Consider the following 18,171-nt stretch of genomic DNA (forward strand, 5'->3'; position numbering starts at 1 on the left):
TGGCCTCCTTGGGCTATCTGAGGATCTGAAGGACCGGATGAGCAGAAATAGAAAAGTGATTAGATCCAGGCAAATAGGGACAGTCCTTAATCCTAGTGCCTTCTTCAGATTTCGCCCATCCTCCACAAGGATTTCAGAATTAGTTCTCAAAGATTCAAAAGCAGAGGTAGTGGGATTGTCACATCTCATTCAGAACAGACACTTGGACACTGGATAATCTAATAAAGGCAAACTTTTTTCTCCCCTTTAACTTACATTACAGCTTTCATCGTTGTCCGGTCTATGCGGAAGAATAAATGATACAACAGATAACGGTCCATCACATATGTCAGCAGGCTGATTGAAATCCAGACAGCTAGTAATGATACTGTAATAATGCGTTGGGACTGGTATCGTACCCTCGACAAACCTGGAGAGGAAGAGAAAACATGCACCAAGTTAATTGTACATCATTTGGTACATAAAATGGAATAATGAATATGACCCTGTCCACTATTACACAAAGATGAACACAATTATACACACCAGGAAGCACAGCCTGCACATTCAAGGTGATGAAACAGTGCTTTGATACCACTGTCAAGTCATGTATTTTAACACACTTATGTGCACGTTTTAGGCAGAAACCTGTGCAGTTCCCTCTGGGACCACTGCAAAAGATTTAAGACTACAGGTGTTTGTCAGTAAACCCACTTGGTAGCAGTGTGTACCACACAGATTCACTTGGTAGCTGTGGCTGAGCAGTCAGACTTCCCTCAAGAAGAGTTAGGCAGTATACAGAGTATTCACAATAGGTCAAAAGAACATAGTAGAACAAGTAAACACTGACCAGAGCTTGGTGTAAAAGAGATATAATTATTTATTTAAAACCACATCTAGAAAAACACATAGGCACTAATAGTAAGCAATTCAAAAACACGGTCACTAAAAGATATACACTCCCTTAGAAGAATTTTAGACAAGTCTTAAGTAAAGCCCCACTTATTTTCAGACAGCGGTGAGCGCTTAACGCAGATGGCACTCTAATAATTCGTTTTAAAAGGGAGAGAAAAGCAGAGTATAATGTGAAACTGTTAGGGAGAATTCTCTGTTTAGGTTGAATTTCCTAACCTAGTGAGTCCCCCAGCAGCTTTGCTGGATTTTTGGGGTTTATTTCTTTCTCCTGCCAAGAGTGAGACACTTTTACCCTCACTCTTGGGCATGATTTGAGTGTGTTTCTTTGAATCTAGATGTGTTTAATGGGCTATGGGGTCTTTTACCCCATAGGGCTTCATGTGTTTTTGTTATGTGTGTTACACAGCGCCCTCAGTGCAGTAACACAGGGGTGTCATAGTGACCCCCCAGTATAGACTCCATACTCTGGGACTGACTACTGTCTCCCAGGGCATTTAAAGTCACCATTGACTTTACTAGTCTTAAATTCTGAACAGAACCAGTACAAACCATCATATTGTGGACGTACTGGCTGGGGAAATTCAATTGCCCCAGGGTCTGTTAGTCGAGGGGGCACGTCTCCGTCCCCCCTGATCGAGTTTTGGCTGGTGCAGTGGATACTACTTTTTATATTCAACCGCAAATATTTTCCTATGGGATTTCCCATTGTTTTAGGCTACTATCTTTATTTAATTATTTACGGTAGCCTCGAACATACTGGCGGTTTATTTAATTAATATTAATTCTCCGGTTGGTATTTTTTGCCAAAACTTGATTCTAAAATGGCGTTTGTGTTCTCTTCTGTAACTCCAACCCAAGTCGAGCCCTTTGTTCCACCTTTTGGCGGGCTTCTCCACAGAAGCCCTCCAAAGTGGTGCCACTCTGTCTGGGGTACTTAGGAGGGGTGGGGGATTTAGGCACCCTGGACTGAGTTGCCTAGCCAACTCAAGTCGCCCTCCGTCCTGATTGGCCCAAGTGGTGAGCCGGCCGGCTCACCATTTAGCATGTTTGAGTGACAGCTTGGCTGAGTGAATGGGGGTTTTCTGCATAAAAGCAGGGCTTTGGGGACTGGAACTTCAAAAGTCGCCACAGGACCTAAGAATCCGACGAGGGAGAAGCTGAGCCGACCTGCCACAACGACACCACCGGTGGAGCCCTGCTGGACCGTCTCACCACTTTTCCCAACGACAGAGGAGATCTCCCGCCGGAGAGTCTTCTTCCTTTGACTGGTGGGGATAACCAGTTTCACAGTCTTTTTACCTTCCTGACGTACCTCGTGGTCGCCTTGCCTGTGCCAAGCACCCCGGCAACCGGGATACCACGTTTTACCACAACCGCGAAACAAAGGTACCACCTTTAACCGGAAAACTCTGCGGCTGGTTTCTTCCCTGGCAGTGCAACGACCTTCATCTTTCCTCCAAGTCGAGATCTTCTCTTCCCCTGGACGACTACGCGACTTGAACCCACTGCCCGGAACAACTGCCACCACTGGAGGATCCTTCCCACTTAAGGTACCGTGTCCCGCCTGGCTTCCCTTGCCACCGACTGTACGGGGTAGATTTAGCCCCCGGCTTTCGAACCTGGGTTGGCCTGGGACACCCTGGCTAAACTTTCCTAAGCCTCTCTAAACTCTTTTTGAACTCTCTGCAAGACTTTCTAAGCCTAGTGTAACTGCGTGATCTTGGGCGCATTTGTGCTCTGCTCGCTCTAAGAGTGGGCCCAGCCTTTGGACTTTGGCTCACCAGTGACTTTTGCTCTTCTGCCTTGCTAACAGTGTTCCTGAATCTTAGAATGGTGTACCTTTCCCTATTTTGTCTTTTTCCCTCCCTTTCTCACAAACTTATTGGAGTGCCATCTAGTTAAGCGCTCACCTCTGTATGAAAATAAGTGGTGTTTTACTGAGACTTATCTGATAAGGAAAAAGGGGTGTATATATTACAATAGTAACTGTGTTTAGAATATTTTACAATAAGAGTGCTGGAGTGTTTCAAACAGTGTGTTTTTAAATAAATAATTATATACTTTGATACCAAGGCTCTGGTCAGCGTTTGCTTGTATTGGTGTGTCTGAGTGCCTATTGTGTATGCTTTGCATACTGCCTAACTTTTCTTGAGAGAAGTCTGACTGCTAAGCCACAGCTACCAGGTAAATCTGGGTGGTACAGACTGCTACCAAGTGGGTTTACTGTCAACACCTGTAGTCCTAAATCTTTTGCAGTGTTCCCTAAGGGAACTGCACAGGTTTCTGCCTAACACTGGTGTACAGCAGTGGGATTTGTATTGAGTATACATTTTAGAGTGCTTTAGGATACCTTAGTACAACTAACCACAAATCTTAGCACTGAAAAAGTAATCTTTCTAACATGTCAACTATGGAAAATTATAGTCAAGAGTCCCTTGCTACAAAAACTGCTGATTGTTTAAGAGTTCTATGTAAGCATAAGAATCTCCTGACTAAAGCCAAGAAAATGGAGTTGACAGAAAGGTTGTTAGCTAACCAAAGTCTGGATGATGGTTCAGAGGAACCTACCATGCCAGAAAATGTAGATAACAGTATAGAGATTGATGTTGATCAAAATGTTGATAATCTTGAGGAAGAGTCAGAAGAGGAGGGTGAGGCTGCTGTGACTGTCCCCCCTAGGCCTCTGTCTGCTCTACTTCCTGCACCTACTGGGCCTTTGCCAAGTCCCACACTTAGTCCTCAATATCTTGAATTAGAGAAAATGAAACTTGAACTAGAGTTCAAGAGACTGAATACTCAGGCTGAACAGAGACACCAGGAACTGAATCAAGAACTAAGGCTAAGGGTAATGGAGCTCAAGCATGAGCTAGAAATGAAGAAATTATCTGTTGAAAATGCTTCTCTCTCTGGCTCCTCTAGAAGTTCCAGTCCTAAAAGACCCTGGATGCCTAAAGAATTGGTTGGTATGTATGAGCCTAAGTTGGATGTGTTGTCTCTGTTTGAATATAATCATGGGCTCCAGAACATCACAGGAAATGACTTACTCACCTGGTTGTTCTCTAGACATCCCACTGTTGCAACTGATGTGGTAGTGGAGTTGGGGGAGGAGGATAGGAAAGAGTATGCATGTGTGAAACTAGCTCTGATAGCTAGATTTGGGTAGACCCCTTCCCAGTATCTTAAGAGGTTTAGGACCCTCAAAAAGCAGGATGGTACCCCTTGGGCTACCTGGGTGAGTAAAGGGTTGAAGAACTTAGAGGGGTGGATTAAGGGTTACAAAGTGAACACTTATGAAGGTATGAAGAATCTTTTTATGTTGGAGTCAATTTATGATGCCTGCTCTCCGGAGCTCAGACAGCACTTGGCTGATTCAAAGGAATTAGATTCCTGAAAACTAGCTAAGGCTGCTGACTTGTGGGTTGCCAACAGGGCCACTCACAAGGATTCTAGGGTAACTAAGAAAAAGGATGAGGGGAAACAGCCTAAAAAGGACTCCAAAGAGAATTCTAATACTACAAATTCCAAAGAGGGCCCCAACAAAACCAGAAGGGTAAGCCACCAGGGAAACCACAGCAGAATAGTGTCTCCTCTGGTGCCAAACCAGAGGGAGGTCAGAACAAGCCCCCATTCCAGAAGGCATTTGGTAAATGCTTTGTGTGTGGCTCTCCTGACCATGTGAAAGGAGATCCCAAATGCAAGGGTAAACCTTCAGGGATCCAACTTGCCTCCTTAGCCTTCGCTCCAGAAGAGGAAGTCCCAATGGCAAGTGGAAACTTTCTACTGCTGGCTGATGAACCCATTGGCGTCTCAGCCAGTGTTTCTTTAGTCTCTCTGGGGTTGTGGGAACAACATAACTTAGATGTGTATAATTCTATCCCAGATAATACTAAAGAGTATTATAAAGACAGTGTCCAGGTGAATGGTCAGGAGACTCCTGCCATTAGAGACACTGGGGCCAGCATAACTGTGGTGGATGAATCATTTTCAAGGCAGAGGATGTTGCTAAGGCACCCAAATGCCTCACCAAGTTAGCTGGAGGGCCTGTGCAGATGTGTCCCCAGTTACCAGTTCTCATCCAGTGTAATGACATGGCTGTAAAGATACCAGTCAGTGTACAATGTGAAGTACCAGGTAGGGTTCTGTTGGGTAATGACCTGAAAGCTCTTGGAGTTGTGTCACATACCCCCAGACCACCTAGTAAAAGGTTACAGGAGCTCACAAAACCTGGAAGAGAGAAAGCCCTGCGAGGGTTATCTCAGGAGATGATGACAGAGATCACTCCTTTACCACTGGAGCAACTCACTGCAGTAACTACCAGATCAGGAGCAAAGGGGCAACCCAAGACTCCTAGGAAAAAGTCAGCAGCAAGCGCTCCAGTGCTTCCAACAGTTACACGTGTAACTCTACCTCCAGCTGAGGCTGAGAGGGAGGTACAACCCTGTGTGGTTGAACTAGAATCTGAAGAAGAGCTAGTGGGAGGCCAAGAATTTATAGGAGATCTAGACCCTGAGGACCATCCTGAGCTGCAGTCTTTACTGGCAGAAGGCAGGCCCAGCAGGGCAGCTTTCCATAAGGGACAAAGAGAATGTCCAACTCTGGAGGGTCTCCGCCACCAGGCAGCTGCTCAGGCTGATGGGCAAGAGCCTGGGAAGTATAGGTTGCACTGGGAAGATGGCCTCTTCTACAGTGAACCAACTGAGTCTGAACCTGGAGACTACAAACGCCTTGTAGTACCTCAAGAAAACAGACAACAGTTCTTGCACTTAGCCCACGAGATTCCTTTGGCTGGTCACTTGAGTTTCAAGAAGACCAAGGAAAGGCTCTCACTCTACTTCTATTGGCCAAAAATGGAGGCAGAAGTAGGTAAGGTTTGCAAGAGCTACCATACCTGCCAAACTTCTGGTAAGGTTGGCTCCAAGAATGTGGCACCTTTAGTGCCTCTTACAGTTGTGGGAGTCCCATTTGAGAGGGTAGGGATTGACATTGTTGGTCCCCTTGATCCCCCCAACCTCCTCAGGCAACAGGTTTATCCTTGTTGTAGTAGACCATGCTACTAGATACCCTGAGGCAATTCCTATGAGGACTGTTACAGGTCCGGCTGTGGCTAAGGCCCTCCTTGGTATTTTTACCAGGGTTGGGTTTCCTAAGGAAGTAATATCCGACAGGGGGTCAAACTTTATGTCCCACTACATGAAAGCCATGTGGAAAACCTGTGGAGTTATTTACAAGTTCTCAACCGCATACCACCCCCAGACCAATGGGTTGGTAGAAAGGTTTAACAGAACCACGAAGAGCATGATAGGTGCTTTAGAGGAACCTCTGAAAAGAAAGTGGGACCTTCTACTGTCATGCCTTCTCTTTGCTTATAGAGAAGTCCCTCAGGAGGGAGTAGGTTATTCTCCCTTTGAACTTCTCTATGGCCATCCAGTCAGAGGTCCGTTTGCCCTGATTAAGGAGGGATTGGAAGGTGCTCCTCCCCTCAAGCCAGTCAGAGTGACTGACTATGTGATAGGTCTCCGAAGGAGAATGTCACACATGATGGCAGAAGCTAGTGATAACCTGAAAGCTGGACAAGCTTTGGTCAAGCATTGGCATGATCAAAAGGCTAACATGGTTGTCCCAACAAGGCAGAGGGCCTTGCAAGACACATGGAAGGGACCCTTCAAAGTTGTGGGAAAACTTGAGAGGTCAACTATCTGGTGGATCTGGGCAGACCCAGGGAAGCTCCTAGAGTTTTCTACACCAACCGACTGAAAGCGTACGTCTCCAGACCTGAAGTAGGAGCCTTGCTTCTAGCTTCAGCAGCAGAGGAAGAAGAGAGTGAGTCTCTCCCTGATCTCCTCAGAGGTGTACCTTTAGATGGGAAAATTGAAGGAGTCAATCTCTCGTCAGATCTGACACCTGAGCAACAAGAGGAGTGCAAATCTATGTTAAAAAATCAGTTTGCCTCCCTGTTCTCACTCTCACCAGGCTTGACCCCTTGGGGACAGCACGAGATACTCACTGGTGACTGTCTGCCAGTCAAAAGCAGAGGATACAGAATGTCAGAAAATGTGAGAACCCATATCAAGGGGGAGGTCAAGAAGATGCTTGATCTCGGGGTAATTAGAACCCTCTACTAGTCCATGGTCTAGCCCAGTTGTGTTAGTACCAAAGGCAGGATCCAAAGACTTGAGATTCTGTGTGGACTATAGAGCTCTTAATGCAGTCACAAAGACTGATGACCACCCTTTACCAAGGACAAATGAGTTGGTGGATAAACTCGGTGCAGCCAAGTACCTCAGCACATTTGACCTTACGTCAGGCTATTGGCAAATAGCCCTGACAGACCATGCCAAGGAGAAAACAGCATTTTCCACCCCAGTTGGCTTGTACCAGTTTAAGGTCATGCCTTTTGGATTAAAAAATGCACCTGCTACATTCCAAAGGATGGTGAACCAAGTTCTAGCTGGGATGGAGGACTTCTGCATGGCATACTTGGATGACATTGCAGTCTTCAGCCACTCCTGGGAGGACCATGTGAACCACCTAGGACATGTTTTGCATGCTCTTGGACAGACCAATTTGACTATCAAGGCAAGTAAATGCCAGATAGGTCAAAGTAAGGTGGTCTACCTTGGGCATGAGGTAGGAGGTGGAGAAATAAGGCCTTTGCTCAGCAAGATTAAAGCTGTGCAAAATTGGACAGCACCTACTACTCAAACCCAAGTGAGAGCCTTCCTAGGCCTCACTGGGTATTACAGGAATTTCATTGAGAACTATGGGACCATAGCTTCTCCACTGAATGTAATCTCCTCTCCAAAATTCCCTAGCTTCTCCACTGAATGTAATCTCCTCTCCAAAATTCCCTAAAAAGGTCAAATGGAATGAGGAGTGCAATCAGGCCTTTGAAAAACTGAAGAAAGCTCTTTGCTAAGCTCCAGTACTGAGAGCTCCTCACTACCACCAAACTTTCATTGTACAAACTGATGCTTCCAATGAGGTATAGGTGCAGTTCTAAGCCAACTGGATGAGAAGGGTAGGGAGCACCCCATTTGCTTCATCAGCCGTAAGCTGAAGGATCCTGAGACAAGGTGGGCAACAATCGAAAGAGAATGCTTTGCTATTGTGGGGCACTGAAGTAGTTTAGGCCATACTTGTATGGTTCTACTTTTGTCATTCAGACTGACCACCAACCCTTGAGATGGTTAATGCAAATGAAGGGAGAAAATCCAAAACTATTGAGATGGTCAATCTGCCTGCAAGGGTTTGATTTCACCATTGAGCACAGGTCAGGGTGCCACCATCAAAATGCTGATGAACTCTCTAGGATGTATGTCATCGACTAGAGGTATGAGGTTCATCCAGGAGTGGATTAAATCGTCCTGTCCCTTAGTCTGGGGGGCGAGTGTTAGGGAGAATTCTCTGTTTAGGCTGAATTTCCTAACCTAGTGAGTCCCCCAGCAGCTTTGCTGGATTTCTGGGGTTTATTTTTTTCTCCTGCAATCGAATTGCCCCGACCAGTACGTCCACAATATGATGGCTTGAACTGGTTTCTGTTCATAATTTGGGACTAGTAAAGCCAATGGTGACTTTACATGCCCTGGGAGACAGTAGTCAGTCCCAGGGTATGGAGTCTATGGTGGGGTGTCACTATGACACCCCTGTGTTACTGCACGGAGGGTGCTGTGTAACACAGATAGTAAAAACACATGAGACCCTATGGAGTAAAGGAACCCATAGCCCATAAAACACATTAACAGTCAAAGGAACACCATAAATCATGTCCAAGAGTGGGAAAAAAAGAGTCTCACTCTTGGCAGGAGAGAAAAACAAACTCCAAGCTGCTGGGGGACTCACTAGGTTAGGAAATTCAGCCTAAAGAGATAATTCTCCCTAACAGCAAGTAACGCAAATTCTATGACAAAACAGGAGGCTCGCATTATGCTTTACTTTCTTTTTATTACTGCCAATAGCTTTTCAAATCCAACTTTAAAACATAACATTTGTGCTTTTTTTATTTTAAACATAAAAAAAAAAATCTGCCAATTTTAGGTTTAAAAGTTCTTAAAGGATCTCTTCCAACTTTAGTCTACTTAAACTAAAAGTCCCATAAAACCTATGGCGTTTGGTAGTCTTGACCTTCTCATCTGCACCTATCCGCTCTCAGGTCACCCTATAAGAACCCTTTGCACCAGGTCCTTTCCTTTCTTTTTTGCTGCCAGGAAAAGATAAGTACCTCACAGTATATTCTCTGATGTATTGTGTGGGGTTTGAAATATTTTATCTTCGAAAATATGGTTAGCGCGTAGGCAGCGCGAGTAAATATGACCCTAGCAAGTTTAACTATATATAATTTTCGAGGTGCGTGTGAGCGTGACTTTAGGTGGCGTATTCCGTCCGAACACCGAGCCAAGGGAATCCCCGCAGCAGGTAAGTAACAACGTGTGGAGGAGGCAGGGCCGGCGCTGCACACGAACGCGCCCGCTTCAGGCACCCGGCCACGCTCCTCGCAGTCCAAAGCTGCGCTGTGGAACACGGCAGGCTACAGGACACAGGGGAGTGGGAGAGTATAATTTCCCCGGCATCCTCTGCGAGCTCTTTCGCTTGCGCGCACATTACCGATTGCGTAGGGCAGAGCGAAGAGAAACGAAAGAAGCTCCGTACTATTACTTATATATATGTATATATATATATACACATAAAAAAAATGTTTTAAAAGAAGTTACACCGGAGCGGTTTGATTGAAAAGGGCGATTTACAACCATTACGCTGAGCAGCAGTTACAGGCCCGTCAGAAGACAAGAAAGAAACGCCTGAACTGTTTAACCACTTGCTGACAGCCTAGAAGTGGCCTTGCCACCAGCAGTATGGCACATTGCAAAAGCCCTGGTGTTACTCCTTCTACCTCACCAGAATGGTCAGAAGAGGAGTGGGAAGAGGGTCCTTACCAGGACGACACAGACCTCTCGCAGAGCATCAAAATGGTACTAGGAGATTCTTTGTCAAAAGCAGTATCGCAGGGTGTACAGCCTATTACCCAAAGGTTGGACATGTTGGAAGCTATAATTCATGAACAGCAAGCGCAGCTTGCCAAGAGGAAGAGGGCAAAGAGCCCGGAGAATGAGCTGTCAGCCGGACACCCCAGAGAAGGCGTTGAACCTAAGGGGCGGAAAGCAGCTCGGAATAATAAGCACTCTTTGACCCCCCCCCGAGCAATATGGATAGGGAGGATACTGATCCCCAAGGAATAAGAGACTCTGTCGCTAGGATGAAAAGAGCCTTCCTGGAAAAGAAACAAAGCCAGGACACACCCCCTACCCCAGGGGTGGACAATTTAGGGGACAATGATGAGGGCCATATGCCCGACGATGAAGGAGGTGACGATATCGACTCTGGATGACGCGCAGGAGAGATAATTGATCCTCAGGAAGAAGATTATACATCAGACATGTTTGATCCAGAGGCTATCAGACACCCGAAATCTTCGAAGTGGGTTGCATCGCCCAGAGTGGCCGCTTATATGGCAATTCACATTTGTAAACCTCTAGACAGAGAAGTAAGATCGCGTATGCGTTCAGTGTCTCCTAGGCTTGAGCTACCGGGGAAGCTAGCAGAGAAACCTGAGCTAGACCCCAAGATGCCCACTTGTGTGACAAAGACGGCAAGAGATATACACAAAGGTATAGACCGCGCCTGGCGAGGTTGCCAGGATAAGCTTCTCAACATGGCGGGTCCAGTAGCAAAAATAATGGACCTAGCGGAAAAGACGAAGGTCACGGGTACGCCAGTTGATGCCTCCGCCCTAGCTAACTGGGCTCAAAGAGCTGTCTGCCTTATGGGCAATGCGAACTGTGCATTTTCCTCTGAGAGGAGAAGGGGAGTACTTCTTAAAATTGACAATAAATTAAGCGACTTCGCTTCGTACGTAGCAGGGGAAGGCGCCAAAGGCCTGCTTTTCGGCAAAGCTTTCGCCAAAGAAATGTCACAGTTTGTAGGCACTTATTCAGCGCTGGAAAGAGCACATAGATCAATTAAGAAGATCTTTCCCGGTCGAGTTTTTTCCGGGACTGGACGTTACAGGGGTTGTTCGTCCGGTCGGTTCAACTACCAGAGCAGACCCCAAGGGCCACGGGCCCAGTACTGGGAAGGCAAACAAGACACCTTCTTTCCATCCAGATCCAGGTTCCCCAGAGGCCGTAGAGGACGAGGTTCCTATCGCCAACCCAATGCCTCATGAGGTGAGTGCAGTGAGCTTGAAATTAGGAGGGAGAACCCTTCAGTTCCTGAGCGCATGGCAGGCAGGATCGCGCGATGCATGGGTGTTGCAGGCAGTTGCGGGGCTCCGTCTAGATTTTGTGGGGGACCCAGTCCAGAACCCCATCCCATTCAAGTCTCAAGAGAGGAAGCAGCATTGTTGCACACTGAATTGCTCAAACTGGTAGACAAAAACGCTATACAAAGTCGTTCAGGGGGACCAGGTTTCCTCAGCAACATGTTCCTTGTACACAGAGGGGACAAAGTACAACCTGTGATAAATTTGAAAAATCTGAACGAATGGGTCTTGTACAACCACTTCAAGATGGAAGAAATCCATCTACTCCGAGATATCCTCCGAGCAGGAGACTGGTTGGCACAGCTAGATCTGAAAGACGCTTACCTTACAGTCCCGATAGCGCGGGAGTTTCGAAAATACCTGCGGTTTCGGTGGAGAGACGAGATGTGGTGTTTCACATGCCTTCCATTCGGGCTGGCATCAGCTCCTTGGGCTTTCACCAAACTAATGAGGCCTGTTGCAACGGCCATAAGGCAGAGGGTAATTCGCATGATCAGCTACCTAGACGACATACTAGTTCTGGGTTCAGACAAGACGTCCCTTTACAAGAACGTGCAGTGGATCTTTTCGCTCTTGTCATCTCTAGGATTCTTAGTGAATCTAGACAAATCACAGCTAGTACCTGTCCAAAAGATAGTATCTATATCGAAACCTAGGAATTCTATCAAAGCGACCCTCGAGCTCCCTCAGCACAAGGTGAGAACAATAAAAAAAGGAGCTCAGGGTAGCGATAGCGAGGAAGACCATCTCCCTACGAGCTCTCGCAAGAGTTGTAGGTCTACTAGCAGCCTTGATTCAGGCGATATTTCCAGGCCGGCTTCATTATCGAGCGCTGCAAAGGCTCAAGATAAGACATCTACAAGGAGGACTTGGCTATCACCAGTTAGTGACTTTTAGGGAGAATTCTCTCTTTAGGCTGAATTTCCTAACCTAGTGAGTCCCCCAGCAGCTTTGCTGGAGTTTTTTTTTCTCCTGCCAAGAGTGAGACTCTTTCTCCCACTCTTGGACATGATTTATGGTGTTCCTTTGACTGTTAATGTGTTTTATGGGCTATGAGGTCCTTTACTCCATGGGGTCTCATGTGTTTTTACTATGTGTGTTACACAGCACCCTCTGTGCAGTAACATAGTGACCCCCAAGTATAGACTCCATACCCTGGGACTGACTACTGTCTCCCAGGGCATGTAAAGTCACCATTGACTTTACTAGTCTTAAATTCTGAACAGAACCAGTACAAACCATCATATTGTGGACGTACTGGCTGGGGCAATTCAATTGCCCCAGGGTCTGTGAGTCGAGGGGGCACGTCTCCGTCCCCCCCGATCGAGTTTTGGCTGGTGGCAGTGGATACTACTTTTTTATATTCAACCGCGAATATTTTCCTTTGGGATTTCCCATTGTTTTAGGCTACTATCTTTATTTAATTATTTACGGTAGCCTCGAACATACCGCCGGTTTATTTATTTAATATTAATTCGCCGGTTGGTATTTTTTGCCAGGACTCGATTCTAAAATGGCGTTTGTGTTCTCTTCTTTGACTCCAACCCAAGTCGAGCCCTTTGTTCCACTTTTTGGCGGGCTTCTCCACAGAAGCCTCGAAAAGTGGTGCCACTCTGTCTGGGTACTACAGGGGATGTGGGAGGGGGTTTAGGCACCCTGGACAGTGTTACCTTGGTAACTCAAGTCGCACTCTTGTGTGATTGGCCCAAGTGGTGAGCCGACCGGCTCACCACTTAGCATGTTTGATTGACAGCTAGGCTGAGTGAATTGGGGTGTGCTGCATAAAAGCAGGGCTTTGGGGACTGGAACTTCAGAAGTCGCCACAGGACCTGAGAATCCGATGAGGGAGAAGCTGAGCCGACCTACCACGACGAGCCCTGTGGAACCGACTCACCACTTCACGACGACAGAAGATCTCCTGGCTGGAGAGGCTTCTTACCCTGACTGGTGGGCACAACCAGTTTACCTTCTTCTCTTCACATCCCAGGCCGTCTTGTGGTCGAATTGCCCGTGCCAAGCACCCCAGCAACCGGATAGCCACTTACAACTGGACCGCGAATAAAAGGACCGCTCCTTTTACCCGAGAACTTCGCGGCTGGTTTCTTCCCTGGCAGTGCAACGGACTCCTGTCTTCCTCCCCGACAAAGCACCGACTTGCATCCGCTGCCAGGAACAACTGCCCCCGCTGGAGTATTCTCACCACTTTAAGGTACCGTGTCCGCCAGGCCTCCCTTTCTAAAGATTGCTACAAGGTAATAATAATGCCTTAACCTTCTGGACTGGGCTGGCCGCCTTGACCTTCTAACTGGTCCCTTTCTTTTGGGCCAACTCTTTTTGAACCTTTGCAAGACTCTTGTGCACTTCAACCGTGTGACCTTGGGCACATTTCGCTCTGATCCTCTTAAAGTGGATCCGGCCTTCTGAACTCTAACTTCACGGTTTTACTTGCCTTCCTCTCTTGTTTTGTTCTTATGAAAGCGTTGGGATCGGTTTCATATTATACGCTGCTTTTCTCTCCCTTTTTAAACAAATTATTAGAGTGCCATCTGCGTAAAGCGCTCAACGCTGTCTGAAAATAAGTGGGGCTTTACTTAAGACTTGTCTAATATTCTTCTAAGGGAGTGTATATCTTTTAGTGACCGTGTTTTTGAATTGCTTACTATTAGTGCCTGTGTGTTTTTCTAGATGTGGTTTTAAATAAATAATTACATCTCTTTTACACCAAGCTCTGGTCAGTGTTTACCTGTTCTACTGTGTTCTTTTGACCTATTGTGAATACTCTGTATACTACCTAAATCTTCTTGAGGGAAGTCTGACTGCTCAGCCACAGCTACCCAGTGAATCTGTGTGGTACACACTGCTACCAAGTGGGTTTACTGCCAAACACCTGTAGTCCTAAATCTTTTGCAGTGGTCCCGGAGGGAACTGCACAGGTTTCTGCCTAACAGTGACGTTAGATCAAGAAGCGATATCGGAGTTACACTGGTGGCTTCACAACATGGAAGCCTGGAATGGACGAGCAATCTTTGGGGACTCCCCGAACATCATAGTAGAATCAGATGCAAGCAGATCCGGGTGGGGAGCCCGGTGCGAGAACATGGAGCCAGGAGGAAAGTGGTCGGAGCAGGAACTCCAGCTCCACATAAACTGTCTAGAGCTATTAGCAGGTTCTTTTGCAGTCTGCGCCTTTACGAAGGACAAGGTGAAATGTTGCATGCTGCACAAGATGGACAACATCTCAGCAGTTCTATACATAAACAAACTAGGGGGGACAGGGTCGAAGATGCTAGCAGAATTAGCGAAAGACTTCTGGCATTATTGCCTAGAGAATCGCATTGCAGTCACAGCAGAATACCTGCCGGGGACTCTCAACGAAGTGGCAGATTGGAACTCTCATTATCTGGTAGAGTCCAGCAATCGGAAACTACACCCGAGAGTGTTCGAGAGATTACAAGATCTCTGGGGTCCCTTTCACATAGATCTGTTTGTGTCCAGACTGAACGCACAGACACAGATGTATTTCAGTTGGAGGATAGACCCGGGTGCAGCTGGCACGGACACCTTTCTCCAGTCATGGCACGGAGCGATGCACTATGCCTTCCCTCCATTTCTCATGATGAAATGAAATGAAATATTTTATTGATATCGCGCTCGTACACAAGTGTTTATGAGCGCGACCAGGTAAAAAGGGAGGGGAACAAGGGAGAGAAAAAACAGAAAAACAGCAATCTTACTAGGCCCAGTGGCATTTAAGAAAGCGCAAGTGCATGGGAAAGGAAAATGGGGGAAAAGTGCGAAGCAGAGGAGAGAAAAACAAATAAGTATTAAATAAAATAAATAATATATAAGGGCTTTAAACCATTGTAGTGCAGCCAGCAAGTGGCAGGTGAAAGTTAGTCAGAAAGGTATATCTGATAAGTGCAGGTGAAACGTGGGAAGGGGACTGTATAGGTACAGATACAGAACCCTAGTGCAGATGGTGGCCTGGAGGCAGTGCAGGAGGGTGAGCAGATACCTGGGCCCGAAAGAACAGAGGGTGGACAGGTGCACAATGCCATGAGAAGAAACAGATCCACAGGGGAGAAGGGGGGCAAAGGCAGAGGCAAAGAGGAAGGTCTTGAGAAGTTTCCGGAACCGAAGATGTTTTTCCTCAAGTTATAAGGTGGCCGGAAGGCTGTTCCAAAGGAAGGCACCAGCCGAAGACAGGGATCTACCCCCAGCTCGTTGTTTTGCAAAACGACTAACCCTGAGGGAGTTAGAAGTAGAGGAGGGAAGGGCTCTAGAGGGGAGGTATTTACGGAGGGATAGTTGAAGGTATATTGGACCCAGGCCCCAGAAAGCCTTGTGGACAATGCAGAGGTTTTTAAATTTAATCCTTGCATCCACTGGGAGCCAATGAAGGGATTTCAAGGCTGGAGAAATACGATCCCAGGGCTTGAGGCCAAAGACAAGTATCACAGTCCTGTTCTGGATTAGCTGTAGAAGGTGGAGAGTGGAGGCAGGTAGATTTAGGAAGAGGCTGTTACAGTAATCCAGTTTGGAAAGAACCAGAGCTTGGGAGACAGTGAGCTTTTGAGGGAAGGAGAGGAAAGGTAGAGTACCTCTAAGGAGGTGAAGTAAATAGTTAGATTTTTTGGAGACATCAGAGATGTGTGCGGAGAAGGAAAGTTTAGAGTCAAAGATAACCCCAGGGTTCTTAGCCGCGCAAGTGGGGGTGGGAGGATGGCCAAGGGAGGCCGGCCAGAGAGTGAGAGGAAAGGATGGAGATGGTGTACCAATAAGGAGGATCTCAGTCTTGTTGGCATTTAGACATAGATCATTGGCGGCACACCAATTTTGAATGGCGATTAGACAATCTGAGATGAGAGAAGGAGAGGAGGAGGCTGAGGGAAGCCTGAAAATGAGTTGGGTGTCGTCAGCATAGCACTGGAAAGTTGAGCAGTACATTGAGAAGCAGTAAGCGAGAGTTGCCAGGTATTGGTTGAAAAGCCCAGGCAAGAGGATAGATCCCTGGGGAACACCACATATGGAGAGGAAGATAGAAGATAGGAAGGACCCAAGTTGTACCTGGGAGGGTCGATAAGAGAGAAATGAGGTCAGCTAGGCCAGAGCCTGATCAGTGATACCGAGGTTGTCACGAAGACGATTGAGCAGGGTGGTATGGTTGACCGTGTCAAACGCAGAGGAGAGGTCAAGTAGGATGAGGACAGAGGCAATGTTAGAATCGAGGTTGGAGAGCAGGTTTTCACAGATGTTCAGGAGAGCAGTTTCCGTACTTCTGGCAGCTCTGAAGCCAGATTGGTGGTCATCGAGGGAGCCAACAAAGTCAGAATGGAGATTAAGCTGAGGGATGGCCAGCTTTTCCAGGAGCTTGGACAAAAAGGGAGTAATGGAAATTGGGCGGTAGTTTGCCAGACATGACGGAGCAGCAGTGAATTTCTTGAGGAGAGGATGCACAAGGGAGTGTTTAAGAGGGGTGGGGAAAGAGCCAGATGCAAAGGAGAGGTTGCAGAAATCAGCAAGGGCGGGCGCAAGGGTGTCAATGTGGTCCTTAATGGTTTTAGAGGAACAGGGAAGGACTTGTTTTGATGAGGTTTTCATAGATCGGACTTGTCTAGATATCTCATCAGGGGAGAAAAGAGGAAAGGAGGAGAAAGGGGGATGAGGGGTAGCTGAAGGAGGGTCAGCAGGCTGAGAAGGAGAGGGAGGAGGAGGGGGAGCGGAGGAGAGGGTGGACAGGATGTCCTGGGTTTTAGAGATAACGTGAGAGGCAAGGGCATTGCAAAGATCCTGGGAGGAGAGAGGAGGGGTGGAGACTGCAGCAGGGTTGGCCAGCTCCTTGCAGATTTTGAAAAGTTCGGCCAAGTTGTTAGATGCCGCAGAGACGCGGGCTTGTATGTGGACTCTCTTCTTAGTGTGGACAGCAAGTCGGTATTGCCTTTGGAGCAGGCGGCAGGCCAGTTTGTCAGAGGATGAGCTTCCGTTTAAGTGTAGCAAGGTCGGAGTCATACCAAGAATTGCACTTGGCTTTGGACTTCAAACGGATCCTCATGACGGGGGCAAGAGTATCAAGAGTAGCAGAAATAGAGGAGTAGAGAAGAGAGAGGGCTGTGTCAGGGTGTGAGTCAGCCTGGGGTGGAGGAGGGGGGAGAAGGTTGCAGCAAAGGCATCGACTGACACGCTTCATGGGCCGGATATCTGAGAAGGTGGGTGGCAATCTAGGAGTGGGCTTGGCTTGGGGGGAAGAGATGGAGAGAGGAGAGGAGAGGAGGCAGTGATCACTCCAGGAGAGAGGAGTGGCAAGGGGGGTACAGAGGGGGAGACCAGATGAGATCAAGACATCAAGTGTGTGGCCAGCCAAGTGAGTCGGGCCGGAGGCAAGGATGGAGAGGGAGAGTGTATCGCAGAGGTCGCGAAAGAGTGAAGATGAGGGACAGGTAGAATCAAGATGAATGTTGAGGTCACCAAGGAGGAGAAGTTGAGTGGTGGAGGCCAAGAGGGAAGAGGAGAGGTCAGCCCACTCAGAGAGAAAAGAGGTGATTTGACCAGGGGGCCGGTAGAGAGTAGCAACAGTAAGAGTGGCTAGGAGAGAGAGAACCTGCAGACTAGGCATTCAAACAAGGAGTAAGCTTGAGTGGGAATGAGAGAGGCAGGTATCCAGTTAGGGAAGATAAGGGCTACACCCCCTCCAGGCCGATTGGATCTGGGAGCTGAGAGGATCTTGTAGCCGTCGGGGAGGAGAGTGTGAAAACTCGTGATAGAGCTGGCTGTTAACCATGGTTCTCGGTCGAGTTCCTCTAGGAGGTGACAGATGTTAGACGAGTGTTTAACGGCCAAGCGTGAATTTAGTGTGGTGAGATGGAGAAGGTTACCAGACTTAAAGACCTTCCGGGGAGGGGTACAGATCGTAGGTACGCCCTGCTGAGGTGTGGAAGGAGTTTGGATTGAGGCAAAGGAGGAGG

At 47.4% G+C, this 18,171-nt stretch overlaps 1 protein-coding gene across 4 annotated transcripts in view; it reads right to left on the reverse strand.

Annotated features, from left to right (window-relative positions):
* Nucleotides 1-18,171, reverse strand: part of ENPP2 (ectonucleotide pyrophosphatase/phosphodiesterase 2) — a 1,757,842-nt gene that overhangs the window by 13,783 nt on the left and 1,725,888 nt on the right. For all 4 annotated transcript variants that reach the window (XM_069621550.1, XM_069621549.1, XM_069621547.1 and 1 more), the window contains one exon: nucleotides 256-409. In XM_069621550.1, the coding sequence (XP_069477651.1) occupies nucleotides 256-409 (154 nt within the window). The remainder of the gene's footprint in view (nucleotides 1-255; nucleotides 410-18,171) is intronic.

This window comes from Ambystoma mexicanum, chromosome 5q (genome assembly GCF_040938575.1).
Source record: "Ambystoma mexicanum isolate Mex_15411 chromosome 5q, UKY_AmexF1_1, whole genome shotgun sequence".
Lineage (NCBI taxonomy): Eukaryota > Metazoa > Chordata > Amphibia > Caudata > Ambystomatidae > Ambystoma > Ambystoma mexicanum.